This window comes from Heterodontus francisci, chromosome 32, assembly GCF_036365525.1.
Source record: "Heterodontus francisci isolate sHetFra1 chromosome 32, sHetFra1.hap1, whole genome shotgun sequence".
NCBI lineage: Eukaryota > Metazoa > Chordata > Chondrichthyes > Heterodontiformes > Heterodontidae > Heterodontus > Heterodontus francisci.
Window position 1 is genome coordinate 49169056 of NC_090402.1, and position 15606 is coordinate 49184661.

Below are 15606 nucleotides of genomic sequence, written 5' to 3' on the forward strand. Positions count from 1 at the left end.
GCACCAGAGTAAAGGTGCACCCCTGAAAGTTCCACAGCTCCAAAAAGGATGGCCTGCCATGTACTAACATCCCTTGCATAAGCAATGATGCCAAATACCAGCACTTTAGATCTAGTACTGTGCAATGAAAAAAGTCTAATTCATAATCTGTTGCAAAGGAACCCATAGGAAAGAGTGACCATAATATGATAGAATTTTACATTAAGTTTGAAAGTGATGTAGTTCAATCAGAAACTGGGGCCTTAAATCTAAGCAAAGGAACTATGAACGTATAAAGGGCAAATTGGCTATGGTGGGTTAGGAAATCATGTTAAAAGATATGATGGCTAGCATTTAAAGACCTAATACATAATTTACAACAAAAATACATTCCTTTAATGCACAAAAACTCAGCAAGGAAAGTGTTCCAACCATGGCTAATGAAAGAAATCAAGGATTGTATTAGAATAAAGGAAGAAGTGTATAAAGTTGCCAAAAGAAAGGATAAGCCTGAGGATTTGGAGCATTTTAGAATTCTGCAAAGGAAGACCAAAAAAAAGACTAAGAAATGGAAAATAGAATATGAGAGTAAACTAGCAAGAAACATAAAAACAGACTGTACAAGCTTCTATAGGTATGTAAAAAGGGAAAGATTAGAAAAAACAAATGTGGGTCCATTACAAGCGGAGTCAGGAGAGCTTATAATGGGGAATAAGGAAATGGTAGAGAAACTAAACAAATACTTCGTGTCTGTCTTCACAGAGGAAAACACTAAAAACCTCCCAGAAATAATGGAGAATCAAGGGACTAGTGTAAATGAGGAACTGCAAGATATTAATATTAGTTTAAAAAGTACTAGAGAAATTAATGGACTTAAAGTTGGTAAATCCCCTGGACCTGATGATCTACATCCCAGAGTGTTGAAAGAGGTGGCTTTAGAGATAGTAGGTCATCTTTCAAAATTCTATAGACTGTGGAATGGTTCCTGCAGATTGGAAGGTGGCAATTGTAAACCCACTATTCAAGAAAGCAGGGAGAGAGAAAACGAGGAACCCAGACCTGTAAGCCGAACATCAGCCGTAGGGAAAATGCTAGAATCTATGGTAAAGGATGCGATAACAGGACACTTAGAAAATGATGATAGGATTGGGCAAAGTCAACATGGATTTATGAAAGGGAAATTATGTTGAACAAAACTGTTGGAATTTTTTAAGGATATAATTAGCAGCATAGATAAAGGGGAACCGGTGGATGTGGTATATTTAGATTTTCAGAAAGCTTTTGATACGTTCCCACACAACAGGCTAATAAACAAAATTGGTGTGCTTGCGATTGGGATGAGGGGGAATATACTGGCATGGATTGAGAACTGGTTAATAGACAGAAAACAGAGAGTAGGAATAAATGGGTCATTTTCAGGTTGGCAGGCTGTGACTAGTGGAGTACTACAAGGATCAGTGCTTGGGCCCCAGCTATTCATAATCTATCTCAATGACTTGGATGTGGGGATTAAATGTAATATTTCCAAGTTTGCAGATGATACAAAACTAGGTGAAAGTAGGAGTTGTGAGGAGGATGCAAAGAGGCTTCAAGGGATTTGGAAAGGCTATGCGAATGGTCAAAAATTTGGCAGATAGAATACAATGTGGAGAAATGTGAGGTGGATAAACAGAAATACAGAGCATTTCTTAAATGGTAAGAGGCTGGGAAGTGCTGAAACTCAAAGACTTGGGTGTCCTTGTTCATGAGTCACTGAAAACTAACATGCAGGTACAACAAGCAATTAAGAAGGCAATGGTATGTCCGCCTTTATTACGAGAGGGTTTGAGTATAGGAGTAAAGATGTCTTACTGCAATTACATAGGCGAGACTGCACCTGGAGTATTGATGCAATTTTGGTCTCCTTACCTAAGGAAAGATATACTTGTCATAGAGGGCGTACAATGAAGGTTCACCAAACTAATTCCCGGTATGGAGAGATTGTCCTATGAGGAAAGATTAAATAGACTGGGCCTTTATTCTCTGAAGTTTAGAAGAATGAGAGGTGATCTCATTCAAACATACAAAATTCTTACAGGGCTCGATAGGGTAGATGCAGGAAAGATGTTTCCCCTGGCTGGGGAGTCTAGAACCAGGGGACATAGTCTCAGAATAAGGGCAGGCCTGAGATGAGGAGGAATTTCTTCACTCAGCGGATGGTGAATCTTTGGAATTCTCTGCCCAGAGGGCTGTGGGGGCTCAGTCATTGAGTATGTTCAAAGACTGAGATGGATAGATTTCTACATATTAAAAACATCAAGGGATAGGGGTTAGTGCAGGAAAATGGTGTTGAAGTAGAAGATCAGTCATGATCTCATTGAATGGCGGAGCAGGCTTGAAGGGCTGAATGGCCTTCTCCTGTTCCTATTGCTAATGTTCTTATGTTCGCACTGTTGCTGGAATGCTTGCTACCCACCAAAGCCTCAAGGGGAAGCACCGATGCTGGCATTGATGAAGCTTGAAAGTCACTAAGGCTGAATCATCTATGATGCAGTAGAAGCATCATTTGGTAAAGATGGAACCCATAACAAGGGCTGGTTTGAGACCTACTCAGCTGAGATGATATGTCATTTATGCAAAAACAAAGCCTACATAATGCACAATGCAACCCAACAGCTAAGACACTCCATGACCTGGAGGTAGCCAAGATAGCCGTGCAAAGGAGAGGGAGATACTGCGCAAACAAACACTGGATCAGCTTATGTCAAGAAATCCAAACTGCATGTGACAAAGGAAATCTACAAGCTACGTGCGAAGGGATCAAGAAGGCGCTTGGTCCTGCCATCACCAAAGTTGTTTCGCTGAAGTCTGCAGATGGTGAATGTGATGAAAACCCCACATGCCAAATGGAAAATATTAATTTAATTGTGTGGAACTTTGCCTGAGACTTTTATTGGAAATAGTTACAAATAACTTTTAAAACAGAACAGCTAACAGTCAAGATGGCCACGAACATTTGCATGCGAAAAAACTAAAGGATTAGGCTGGAGACAAACATGATTGAGTCAGCCTAGCCAGAACAGTAGGGTGCTCTCTGATTCAATTATCTGAAATAGCCTCGTCAATCTGGTCATCAAAAGCCATCGACACCCATTGACTTTGAAATAGCCAACCCCCCCCCACCCCACCAAATATGTCTGCACAGCCTGAGGGAAGAGCCTTGAATTTCAGAGAAAATTCCAGAAGATTCCCATTAAAACACAAACAGGTGGTCATATTTTGTGACTGCTTTTGCAACTCTGAGAGTTTGTGAGTTGTGACTCAGAAGGCAGACAGTAACTGTGAAATATTCCGCAGGCAGCTCTCCCTCTCTCCAGCAGAGATCCAAAGAAGCCTCAAGCTGCAGCTGCTAAAACCTCAAACCTACAGCCTAGCACAGCCAATAACTAGGATACAAGCAAGTTTGCAACCATGACGTGGCCCAGCGAGGACTTCAGGACTACAATTTCAACTAAAGACTCTGAGATTATTGAACTGATTTCAATTCCATTTATTACAGACTCTACTCCAACCTCACAACTTGGCTTTCCCCTCTGTAATCTATTTGTATGTGTGTGGGGCTCTTGTGTGGATTTGGGCGTATTTTAGTAATTTTAACTGGTTTAGAGTGACAAAGATAATAAATTTACAACTTTCTTGTTTTAAACTCAAGAAAACCTGTCTGATTGGTTCATTTGCAAATTAATTAGAGGAACAGGAGCAAGCGCTCACTGAGGTGGTAAGTTCAATAACTGTTACAAAAGGATAAACCCTGTTGTGGTCAAACCAGAGAAGGGGCGAAAGGGGAACTTGAGACCCCTTCCCCACCTGGTCGTAACAGTGAAGTACTCACCGACAGAAGTAAACAGATGTCCCACTCGGCTCAACACTACTGTGAGCTGTACTCCTGTGAGTCAGACATTTCCCAGTGAGGACAGCAGAGAGGTGGTCACACTGCAGGCTCAGACTCCACAGGCAGGAAGGGAATGGGTGACCACCAGGCAGAGCAAGAGGACTAGGCAGGCAGTGCAGGAATCTCCTGTGGCTATTCCCCTGCAAAACAGATATATTGCTTTGGATACTGTTGGGGGGAATGGTCTCTCGGGGAAAGTAGCAACAGCCCAATTCATTGCACCACGGTTGGCTCTGCTGCACAGGTGCACAGGGGAGGAGTAAAAAGTTTGGGAATGCAATAGTTATAGGGGATTCAATTGTGAGGGGAATAGATAGGCGTTTCTGTGGCCGCAAACGAGACTCTAGGATGGTATGTTGCCTCCCTGATGCTAGGGTCAAGGATGTCTCAGAACGGTTACAGGACATTCTGAAGGGGGAGGGTGAACAGTGGTCATGGTACACATTGGTACAAATGACATAGGTAAAAAAAATGGATGAGGTCCTAAAAGCAGAATATAGGGAGTTAGGAAGTAAGTTGAAAAGTAGGACCTCAAAGGTCAAATCTCAGGATTACTACCAGTGCCATGTGCTAGTCAGAGCAGAAATACCAGGATATATCGGATGAATATGTGGCTGAAGAGATGGTGTGAGGGGGAGGGTTTTAGCTTCCTGGGACATTGGGACCAGTACAAACAAGACGGGTTACACCTGGGCAGGACCAGGACTGATGCCCTAGGGGGAATATTTGCTAGAGTGGTTGGGGAGGGTTTAAACTAAAATGGCAGGGGGATGGAACCTTTGGAAGGAGAGAGGAGGGGCAATCAAAGACAAGAACAAAAGACAATAAAGGGAATAAGAAAAGTGATGGGCAGAGAAATCAAGGGCTAGAATCAAACAGAGCCACAGTGAAAAATAGTGGGAAGGGAACAAGTAATGTTAAAAAGCCAAGCCTGAAGACTTTGTGCCTTAATGCGCAGAGCATTCGCAATAAAGTGGTTGAATTAATCGTGCAAATAGGTATATGGGTATGACAATAGTCGGGATTACGGAGACATGGCTGCAGGGTGACTAGGGATGGGAAATGAACATCCAGGGGTATTCAGTATTTAGGAAGGACAGACAAAAAGTAAAAGGCGGTGGAGTTGCATTGCTGGTTAAAGAGGAAATTAACGCAATAGTGAGGAAGGATATCAGCTCTGACGATGTGGAATCTGTATGGGTAGAGCTGAGAAACACAAATGGGCAAAAAACGTTAGTGGGGGTTGTATATAGACCCCCAAACTGTAGTGGTGATGTTGGGAATGGCATTAAACAGGAAATTAGAGACGCATGCGATAAAGGAACATCTGTAATTATGGGTGAATTTAATCTGCATATAGATTGGGCAAATCAAATTAGTCACAATACCATAGAGGAGGAATTCTTCGACTGTATACGGAATGGTTTTCTGGACCAATACGTTGAGGAACCAACTAGAGAACAGGCCATCCTAGACAGGGTATTGTGTAATTAGAGAGGAATAAAGTTGTGAGAGACCCCTTGGGGATGAGTGACCATAATATGATAGAATTCTTCATTAAGGTGGAGAATGATGTAGTTGATTCTGAGACTAGGGTCCTGAATCTTAATAAAGGAAACTACGAAGGTATGAAGCATGAGTTGGCTATGATGGATTGGGAAACGTTACTTAAAGGGATGACGGTGGATAGGCAATGGCAAACATTCAAAGAGCACATGGATGAACTGCAACAATTGTTTATTACTGTCTGGCACAAAAGTAAAACAGGAAAGGTAGCCAAACCATGGCTTACAAGGGAAATTAGAGATCGCATTAGATCCAAGGAAGAGGCATACAAATTCTCCAAAAAAAACAGACCTGAGAATTGGGAGCAAAGGAGGACCAAGGGATTGATTAAGAAGGGGAAAATAGAGTACGAGAGTAAGCTTGCAGGGAACGTAAAAACTGACTGTAAAAGTTTCTATAGGTATGTGAAGAGAAAAAGATTGGTGAAGACAAATGTAAGTCCCTTACAGTGAGAAACAGGGGAATTTATTTTGGGGAACAAAGAAATGGCTGACCAACTAAATGCATACTTTGGTTCTGTCTTCACAAAGGAGGACACAAATAACATACCAGAAATGTTGGGGAACACAGTGTTTAGTGAGGCAGGAACTGAAGGAAATCAGTATTAGTAGAGAAATGGTGTTGGGGAAATTGATGGGATTGAAGGCCGATAAATCCCAGGGCCTGATCATCTACATCCCTACTTAACGAAGTGGTCCTAGAAATAGTGGATGCATTGGTGGTTATCTCCTACAGATTGAAGGGTAGCTAATGTAACCCCACTATTTAAAAAGGGAGGTACAGAGAAAACAGGAAATTATAGACCAGTCAGCCTGACGTCGGTTGTGGGGTAAATTCTAGAGTCCATTATCAAATATTTTATAGCAGAGCACTTGATGAATAGTGGTAGAATCGGACAGAGTCAGCATGGATTTACGAAAGGGAAATCATGCTTGACAAATCTACTAGAATTCTTTGAGGATGTAACTAGTAGAGTTGATGAGGGGGAGCTGGTGGGTGTGGTTTATTTGGACTTTCAGAAGGCTTTCGACAAAGTCCCACATAAGAGATTAGCGTGTAAAATTAAAGTGCATGGGATTGGGGGTAGTGTATTGCGATGGATAGAAAATTGGTTGGTGGACAGGAAACAAAGAGTAGGAATAAACGGGTCTTTTTCCGAATGGCAGGCAGTGACTAGTGAGGTACCGCAGGGATCGGTGCTAGGACCCCAGCTATTCACAATATATATTAATGATTTAGATGAGGGAACTATATGTAATATCTCCATATTTGCAGATGACACAAAACTAGGTGGGAGGATGAGTTTTGAGGAGGATGCAGAGAGGTTTCAGGGTGATTTGGACAAGTTGAGTGAGTGGGCAAATGCATGACAGATGCAGTATAATGTGGATAAATGTGAGGTTATTCACTTTGGTAGCAAAAACAGGAAGGCAGATTATTATCTGAACGGCTATAAACTGAGAGAGGTGAATATGCAATGAGACCTGGGTGTTCTCGTACACCAGTCGCTAAAGATAAGCATGCAGGTGCAACAGGCGGTAAAAAAGGCAAATGATACGTTAGCCATCATAGTGGGAGGATTCAAGTACAGTAGCAGGGATGTCTTGCTGCAATTATACATGGCCTCGGTGAGGCCACACCTGGAATATTGTGTGCAGCTTTGGTCTCCTTATCTGAGAAAGGATGTTCTTGCTATAGAGGGAGCGCAGCGAAGGTTTACCAGACTGATTCCTGGGATGGCGGGACTGACGTATGAGGAGAGATTGGGTCGGGTAGGATTATACTCGCTGGAGTTCAGAAGAGTGAGGGGGGATCTCATAGAAACCTATAAAATTGTAACATGACTTGACAGGGTAGATGCAGGAAGGATGTTCCCGATGGTGGGGGAGTCCAGAACCAGGGGTCATAATCTAAGGATATGGGATAAACCTTTCAGGACTGAGATGAGGAGAGATTTCTTCACCCAGAGAGTGGTGAGCCTGTGGAATTCGCTACCACAGAAAGCAGTTGAGGGCAAAACATAATGAATGGTGGAACAGGCTCGAAGGGCCGAATGGCCTACTCCTGCTCTTATTTTCTATGTTTCAGTCTGCGCCTGATGCTCTCCTGCAATTTCCTGTCATGGATGAGTTCGATGAAGAACCCTCATAACTGAGAGCTCGAGAAGACCACAGACCACCTAGAGAACCGAAGTGCACTGGCAAGGATGAAATGCCAGCTGAACTGTTCAAGCACACCTTTATTACCTTCTCCTTCTCTGCTGGAAAGTAGGCTCTGATCCACAGATGCGCAATGCCAAAATCATCACACTATACAAAAACAAAGGTAACATAGAGACTGCAATGACTACAGGGGCATCTCACTCCTTAGCGTCACAGGGAAGGACTTTGCTAGGGTCATACCTAAAAGACTCCATTTACTTGCAGACCGAGTGTACCCAGGAGTGCAGTGCAATTTCTGTGTCGGTAGATCTACTGTGGATATGATCTTCTCCACAAGTCAGCTACAAGAGAAGTGTAGGGAACACTTGCATTTGTAGATCTCACTAAGGCATTCTACACTGTCAGCAGAATGGGGCTCTACAAGATGTTAGGAAAAATTGGCTGTCCACCGAAGCTCCTCAGTCTCATCCGCTCCTTCCATGACAACATGCACTGCACAGTTTGATGGATCCAGATCCAACAGTTGTGGAGTGAAGAATGGACTGAAACAGGGTTATGTCCTAGCCCCCACTCTATTTAGCATCTTCTTCTCCATGGCTCCTGACCTTCGCTTTCCCTACAGATAAGGAAGGAGTCTACTTGCACACTAGGTCAGACGGGAAGCTGTACAATCTATTAAGGCTGAAAGCGAAGACAAAAACACATCATGCCCTGATCAGAGATCTCCTCTACACTGATGATGCTGTAGTCACTCACACGGAAACTCAGCTACAAAGACTCATGGACTATCTCTCCCATGCTTGTAACTTGTTCTCCTTGACTATAAACGTCAAGAAAACTGGGGTCATGGGTCAAGGTGTTGTATCTCTGCCCCTGATCACACTAAATAACATCCCACTAGAAGTGGTTAGCAAATTCCATTACCTTGGGTCCATGGCGACAGACAATCTGTCCCTTGATGCAGAGCTCAATATACACGTAGAAAAAACAGCTACCAGCTTTGGTCGACTTACAAAACGCACATGCAATAACACCAAGCTGACCCTTAGGATCAAGCTCACGGCCTATAATGCCTGTGTTCTCTGCACCTTGCTGTATGGCTGTGAAACATGGGTTTCTTACAGCTTCCAGGAAAAGAAACTCAATAATTTCCATCTTCACTGTCTGGCGCATTATGGGTGTATCCTGGCAAGACAAAATCACAAATGTTGTAGTCCTCTCAAAGGCAGAGCTCCCAAGTGTGTTGGCACTAATCAAACAGAAGCAGCTTCGGTGGATCAGCCACATCTGCAGAAGGAAGACGGTCGTACACCCAAGGACCCTCTGTATGGTGAGGTAGCCGGGGCCAGATGACCAGTGGGGCGTCCAAAGCTCTGCTTCAAGGATGCTTGCAAGCGTGACATGAAGGCCCTAAATGTCGACTATCACACTTGGGAATCACTAGCTGGCAAGAGGGAAATGGCACCACATCCTGTGGACTGGCTTGCACTACTGCGATGAGCAGTTGCTACAGCAGCTTAGCAACAGGTGCCAACGTCAAAAACAACTCTCAACATCACTTGGCAGCTTCACGTGCAGCACTTGTGGCAGAAACTGCCTCTCAAGGATTGGCCTTCACAACCAATCAGTAAAGGTGCATCAAGAGAAGACACCCCACCTAAATGGATTGTTTGCTGCATGTCCATCATCTTCCGTAGATGGAAGGATGCCAACCTGCTGTAATGGAACAGCTTGGCTAGGGGCCTGGGTAATTCTGGAGCACAGGTCTTCACTACTACTCCTGGGATGCTGTCAGGCCCACAGCCTTTGCTGCATCAATGCCTTCAGCCGTTTCTTGATGTTACGAGCAGGTGAGAAAGAGGTCTAGGTTCCCTTTCAGCCTTCATCTGATCTTATGGTAACAGGGATTAATTTTAAACACACCGTGTTTTTAACTCCCCCTTGGTGAATCCTTGTTCACCGCTTTCCAATTATAAGGCAAAGAAACCAGCACAAACAGGCTTTCTTAGGTTTAAAGAAGAAAAGTTGAAATTTATTTAAACTTAAACTCTAAGTCTGTTAACACCTTTGGATACACAACGCGCCCACGTATAGCATGAATACGCGATACAAACATGCAGATAGGGACAGAAAGAAAACAGAATAAATAAAGTGGAAAAGTTTGAGGCAATATCAGAGGAGGTTTTGTGTGTTACAGTTCTTCGATCTCACTGCAGTGTCCTTTATTGTAGGTAGATCTTGCTTTTTGTTGGGGCCCAGTATTGTTCTTAAACCTTGTTCTCTGTAGAAGACTTTTCTCTCTTGGGGTCCACGTGTCTTCAGTGGATTTGGAGTTCCGTGAGAAAGAGATGGGAGCAGGCAGACAGGAGAGGCTGTGGCAAGCCAGCCAGGAGAGATCTTCTCAGTCCATACCCAAACTGTTTGTACAAATTCAAAAAATTCAGGTTGCCCAGCAGGTTAGTCATGTGACTAGCTGGTTTGACCATGGCCATTTGTGTATTCGGCCATCTTAGTAGTCAACCTGGAATGCGAGCTCCCCCACCTTCAACGTCTGGTGATCAAAAGTCCATTGTGGGTTGAATGTGTCATGGAATGGCTGCTTTGTCCTTCCAAACACTGTCTGTTAATATGCAAATGTCTTTTCCAGCCACGGCTGATCTGTTTAACAAGTCCTTTCTTCACTCCAATAACAGTTTAAAATCAATGTTATGACAAAATTAATGTGCCTCATTCTTGGCAGGTGGGGGCCTAGCATGACATTGATATCTCATGGAGTGAATCGAATTGGCTGTAGACTGACCTCTGTTGAGGCTAGGGACCTCAGGTGGCCAAGATGGATCATCCATTCAGCACTTCTGGCTGAAGATGTTTGCAAATGCCTCAGCCTGTCTTTTGCACTGATGTGCTGGACCCTGCCATCTTTGAGGATGGGGATGTTTGTGGAGCCACCTCCTCCTCCTCAGGTCTGTTGTTTAATTGTCCACTAACATTCACAATTGAATGTGGCAGGACTGCAAAGCTTTGATCTGATCCATTGGTTGTGGAATCACTTAGCCCTGTCTATCACATGCTGCTTCTGCTGTTTAGTATGCATGTAGTCCTGTGTATCTTCATCAGCACCTCATGTCGGCACCTCATTTTTAGGGATGCCTGGTGCTGCTCCTGGCATGTTCTCCTGCACTGGTCATTGAACATATGGCAGACAAATCCAGGTCAAATTTAAGCGGTCTTATGGCAAGCTCATGCCCTGTCTGCATTCATCAAGAGAGATGTATCTGCCACAAGGAGTGAACATGTGCTCAGCGGGAACCGAAAACATTAGAAGTCTTTCCACTTTTGAGAATTAATATCTTTTCTCCTGCTGAAAAACCCCATAGGTGATAAAAATTTCAAGTAGTATTCTGACTGGGAATAAGAAGCTGATGACATGAACTTAAGTTTGTCTCCTGTAAACTGTTACGAAAGTGCCTCTGTGTTTTGTTAAATATATTTTTTGAGGATTCGTTTTTGAAAGATAGAAGAAATGTTAAACTTTGGGGTTTTCAAAGGCGGGGGCGTGTAAAGGCCACTTGACTTTGAAAAACAGTCCTTAGAAATGTTTTTTAAAAGGGTATTGAGAGGGTTCGTGCGGAAAACAAGCCTTTCTGGGAAACCACCTGCATTACAGCTCAATAAACAATAGAGAACTTTGGACACCTGGAGAAGTTGTTTACAAAGAAGTGACAGGTCAAGATTGATGGAGGTCAAAAGGTTAACCTCCTGTTGTCAGTTTCGTTTTGAGTTGGGGTTGAACTGTATAAAATGGGTGAGAACTTCCAGAGAGAATTCCCAAGGAAGGATAGAAAACCACAACCCAGCTCAGCTGTCCAGTACCTCTCTAAAAGACTCTGAGAAGTCCACTGTGTCAAGTCATCTCATCTCCTGTCTTTGAAGAAAAGCCTGCTAAATTAATTCTCAATGCCGCGTGGAAAGAACTTTTCTAAAAGATCCCAGTGACCCATCTCCCTGTACTTGGAGCCCAGACTGTATGCCAGTTTTGGAACACAACAGATCTCATCTGCTGTTTCTTCAAGAAAGAGCAAATATTCAGCGTAAGTGTTTTGTTTTGTCTGTAATAGAGTTCTAAAAATAAAAATCCCTTCATTTTTCCAGTTAACCGGTGTATATGTGCGTGAGTGTGAGGGGCTAAGGTAAAAAGGGAACTGTAATATTTCAGTCTGTGTGTTTATGCTTTACTTCATTACCGGTTAAGATTTCTTTTATAATAAACTGATAATTTTGTTGTTTATTAAAGAAACCTGGTTGGTCTATTTTATTCTGGGATAAAAATAGAGTCTATGATTGACTGTATCGGTAAGTGGGAAAAAATTTAAATAGATGTTGTGACCCGTGGAGAAGTGGAACTAGAATAAACAATGCACTCCTCCCACCTCGGTCGTAACAAAACACACACTTACAATGAGTGTCACTGGCTCCAGCCACATTGGATGGAACCTGAAATTAACGATTCATCTCTAAAGTCAAATTACAGGTAACCGTGATTTCAAAAATATTTGGGTCAGTTGTATTACCACATTATACATTTTCCTTTCAATCATTACTTTTTGTCCAGAAAAGTCATGCCATAGGCTCATTACTTCATTAAATGTTTCACAGTCAATGCTAGGAGAAATATCCATTGCTCGGAGTTCACCACTTGACAAACAGAAGTCCAAAGACTTCAATTCCTTTCTTTGTTTGCCTTCTGAACTTCCATTTAGCTCCTATATTAGTTCAGCTCCTCTTGGTGTTGCCTTCATTCCAAGGAGATGGCCGATTTCTTTACCAACAATTACTCCTGAATTAAATAGTAGTTTGCCTCATCGGTTCATCTCCTATTCTGCTTCATTAGCAGCCTGTTCCATTCGAGCAGTACAAGGAAAACTATAAGACAACCATTGCAAAACAAGGCCCATAAAGAAGAGGTTGATGTCTTAGGATTTGTATTATGATGGACAAAAAGTTCATGGAAACAGACATCCATAATGACAGCTCAAAAGTTGGTACAGCTAGCAATTAACTACAGTACAATGCAACATTTCAAAGTTCTAGTAATTCACTTGGAAGACATACTGTGAACTATTATATTTAATTACTTCTATAATAGTCAGATTTAATCACCATAAGCATAGACATAAAGTTCAGTCTTCAACAATGAGAAAAAATTCAAAAGTAATTAATTTAATTCAACATAATCTAAATCCCTGTCCAACAAACAGCAAAAAACTGGGAACTGGTGTGAACACCACTATCTGCAACCTCCAAGTTACACAACATCCCAACTTGGAACTATATCGCCGTTCCTTCACTGTCACTGGGCCAAAATCCTGGAATTCCCTCCCTAGCAGTACCTTGGATGTACCTACACCAGATGGACTGCAGCATTTCAAGGCAGAGGCTCACCACCACCTTCTCAGTGCAATTAGGGATGGACAACAAATGCTGGCCTTGTCAGCAATGTCCACATCCCGTGAATGAATAAAAGAAATGTCACTGGTTGAGCTGAAGTTGCCCGGAACATGAGGAGCACTCTCTGCTCTTCTAATCAATCATTGACAACTACTTGAGTGACTGATGGAGCCTCAGTTAGAACACCTCAGCTGAAAGATGGCATCTCTTTACACAAAATCAAGGCAATTGGACATGCGGATAGACATTTTCCCCATCTTAATATGTCCGTTCAAAAGGACCCTATGCTCTCCCCCCTGGAGGCAGCATCCAGTTGTTTCTCGTAAAAATCCTAAGAAATAGGAGCAGGAGTAGGTTACTCAGCCCCTCGAGCCTGCTCTGCCACTCAAGATCATGGTTGATTCAATTGTGGCCTTAGCTCCACTTTCCTGCTGGCCTTCCATAACCCTCAATTCCCTTGTAGATCAAAAATCTGTCTCACTCAGCCTTGAATATATTCAATGACACAGCTTCCACTGCTCTCTGGGGGAACAGAATGTCTAAGATTAATGACCCTTTTTAAATGATTCCATGATTAGTCATCATTGCTCCATCTGGGGTTCATTCACTGAGGCAAACTTTCCCTGATCAGTCCTAAGTTTATATTTAACTACTTACTACCTTTACCCAACTCTCTCAATCACCTGAGATGCCTCTTTTCCAGGATAAACAATTCAAATGTCTCCAGTTACTCCTCATAACTCAGTCCTTTATGGCAGGTATAAACCTCACAGATCTTCTCAGCACTGCCCTTCAGCATCTGAATATTTTCTTTTGTTTTTTAATCAACCAGAACCGTAAGCAGTCCTGAGCATAGGATCTGACTAGAGTACTGTACAGTTTAATCATGACCTTGATTTGTGATCAGTTCAAGTAAAGTCTTACATTGCTGAAAAATAAAATGGGGGAAAAAGAAAACTACAGAACTTTTGCAGAGTTCCGTCAATTCAGATGCTTGAATCAGTGCATCAAGTCAGACGCCAGGTTTACTATCCATGCTAGAAATTAATCTACACAACAATGAATCTGTCATCAGCTTATGTCTTCATATTGTCATTAATATTGTACGTAAACTACAAAGGGTACCTCCCTAAAGCAAGCACCGAATTAAGTTGAAATGTTATTCCATCATCAGAATAGAGTTTATTCCATTGTACTGTCAAACTGATTATACACTTATGCATATTTTAAAACTTAAGGGGCTTTTGACCTGTATCTGGGTTTCTTAAGTGCATGGTACTAAACAGGACAGAATGGGTGAAAATACAAAAACTTACTTATGCACTAAATTTTTGTCTAATTTACAAGGTTTCATTTGACGCTCATTCCTGAGCCTCATCCATTTCCCACCTGAAGATTTCAGACACTTCCCTGATGACTCATCTTAGCAGTGGGAACAGACAAGGGTCCAAATTATTCAGGATAATATCTGTAATAAAAGCAAAATACTGCAGATGCTGGAAATCTGAAATAAAAACAAGAAATGCTGGAACCAGTCAGCAGGTCTGGCAGCATCTGTGGAAAGAGAAGCAGAGTTAACGTTTCGGGCCTGTGACCCTTCTTCGGAACAGGATAATATCTATGCGGGTAATGACACCACATCTAGTAAAATGTGTACAACACCACTAGTTGTAGCATGCCGGTGTTTTACCTCCCTAGTAACCAGCAGCTACCTGTCAAGATTCCATCTTCCTAAAAATGCATTTAGCTGCCCATAGAATATTAAGTAAAGACTGCTTGCGCTATTACAGTAACAACGTCATGGACTCATGAGAATGGAGACCTAAACGTCCACATTCAATGGGTGTGAACAAAGGGGTGATGCCATTATTCTCTAATTGGGTGGGAAAAGAGAGCGGGGGACGGGTGAGGGTGGAAAGGGGGATGGGAGAGGCGAGGTGGGAGGGAGAAGAGCATGGAGGGGGGAGGGGAGACTAGAGGAGATGGGAAGAGGAGGAGCACAGACTGAACAAGACAAACTGGCTCCCACACCACAAGACTCCGCCCCCTCCAGGCTCTGCGCATGCGGGTCACGGAAGCCCGCGCAAATTCCAAGAGCAAAACCCACAGCCAGGGAGCATAGGAGTTCTCGACCCAGGCTACAATATAAATTAGGCTTCGGTTTCAGGCCATGACTCCAGGCTTTGGTGACGGTAAGGGCTATCGCCCACTGCCATACTTTGTGCGGTTGTACTACAAACCTTAGCCCCAATTTGGTTCCCGCACTGGCCGGCCTGGAGGTGCACGATCTCCCGCATATTGACAGATAAATTTAAACTGACCTTTTCCCCTCCCCCAGCAAGAAATTAGGCTCGATCATTGCCGCTGGGCCTCTGCTATTGGTCAGATTTCCCGTCTTTCCATTGGTTGTCTCGCTGTCAATCAATGCGGGCACCCGCCCACCGCAGAGAGCTCCTTCTCCTATTGGTCTAATTCAGTGGTCCTTCTGGTTTGTGACTGGCTGTGAGTTGATGTTGCCTG

The 15606-nt window shown here is 43.0% G+C and overlaps 1 protein-coding gene across 6 annotated transcripts in view; it reads right to left on the reverse strand.

Annotated features, from left to right (window-relative positions):
* Positions 1-15389, reverse strand: part of LOC137347796 (tubulin beta-4B chain-like) — a 54464-nt gene extending 39075 nt beyond the window's left edge. For all 6 annotated transcript variants that reach the window (XM_068012775.1, XM_068012776.1, XM_068012774.1 and 3 more), the window contains exon 1: positions 15327-15389. In XM_068012775.1, coding sequence (XP_067868876.1) covers positions 15327-15383 — 57 coding nt within the window. In that variant the 5' untranslated portion in view covers positions 15384-15389. The remainder of the gene's footprint in view (positions 1-15326) is intronic.
* Between the last annotated feature and the right edge of the window lie 217 nt (positions 15390-15606).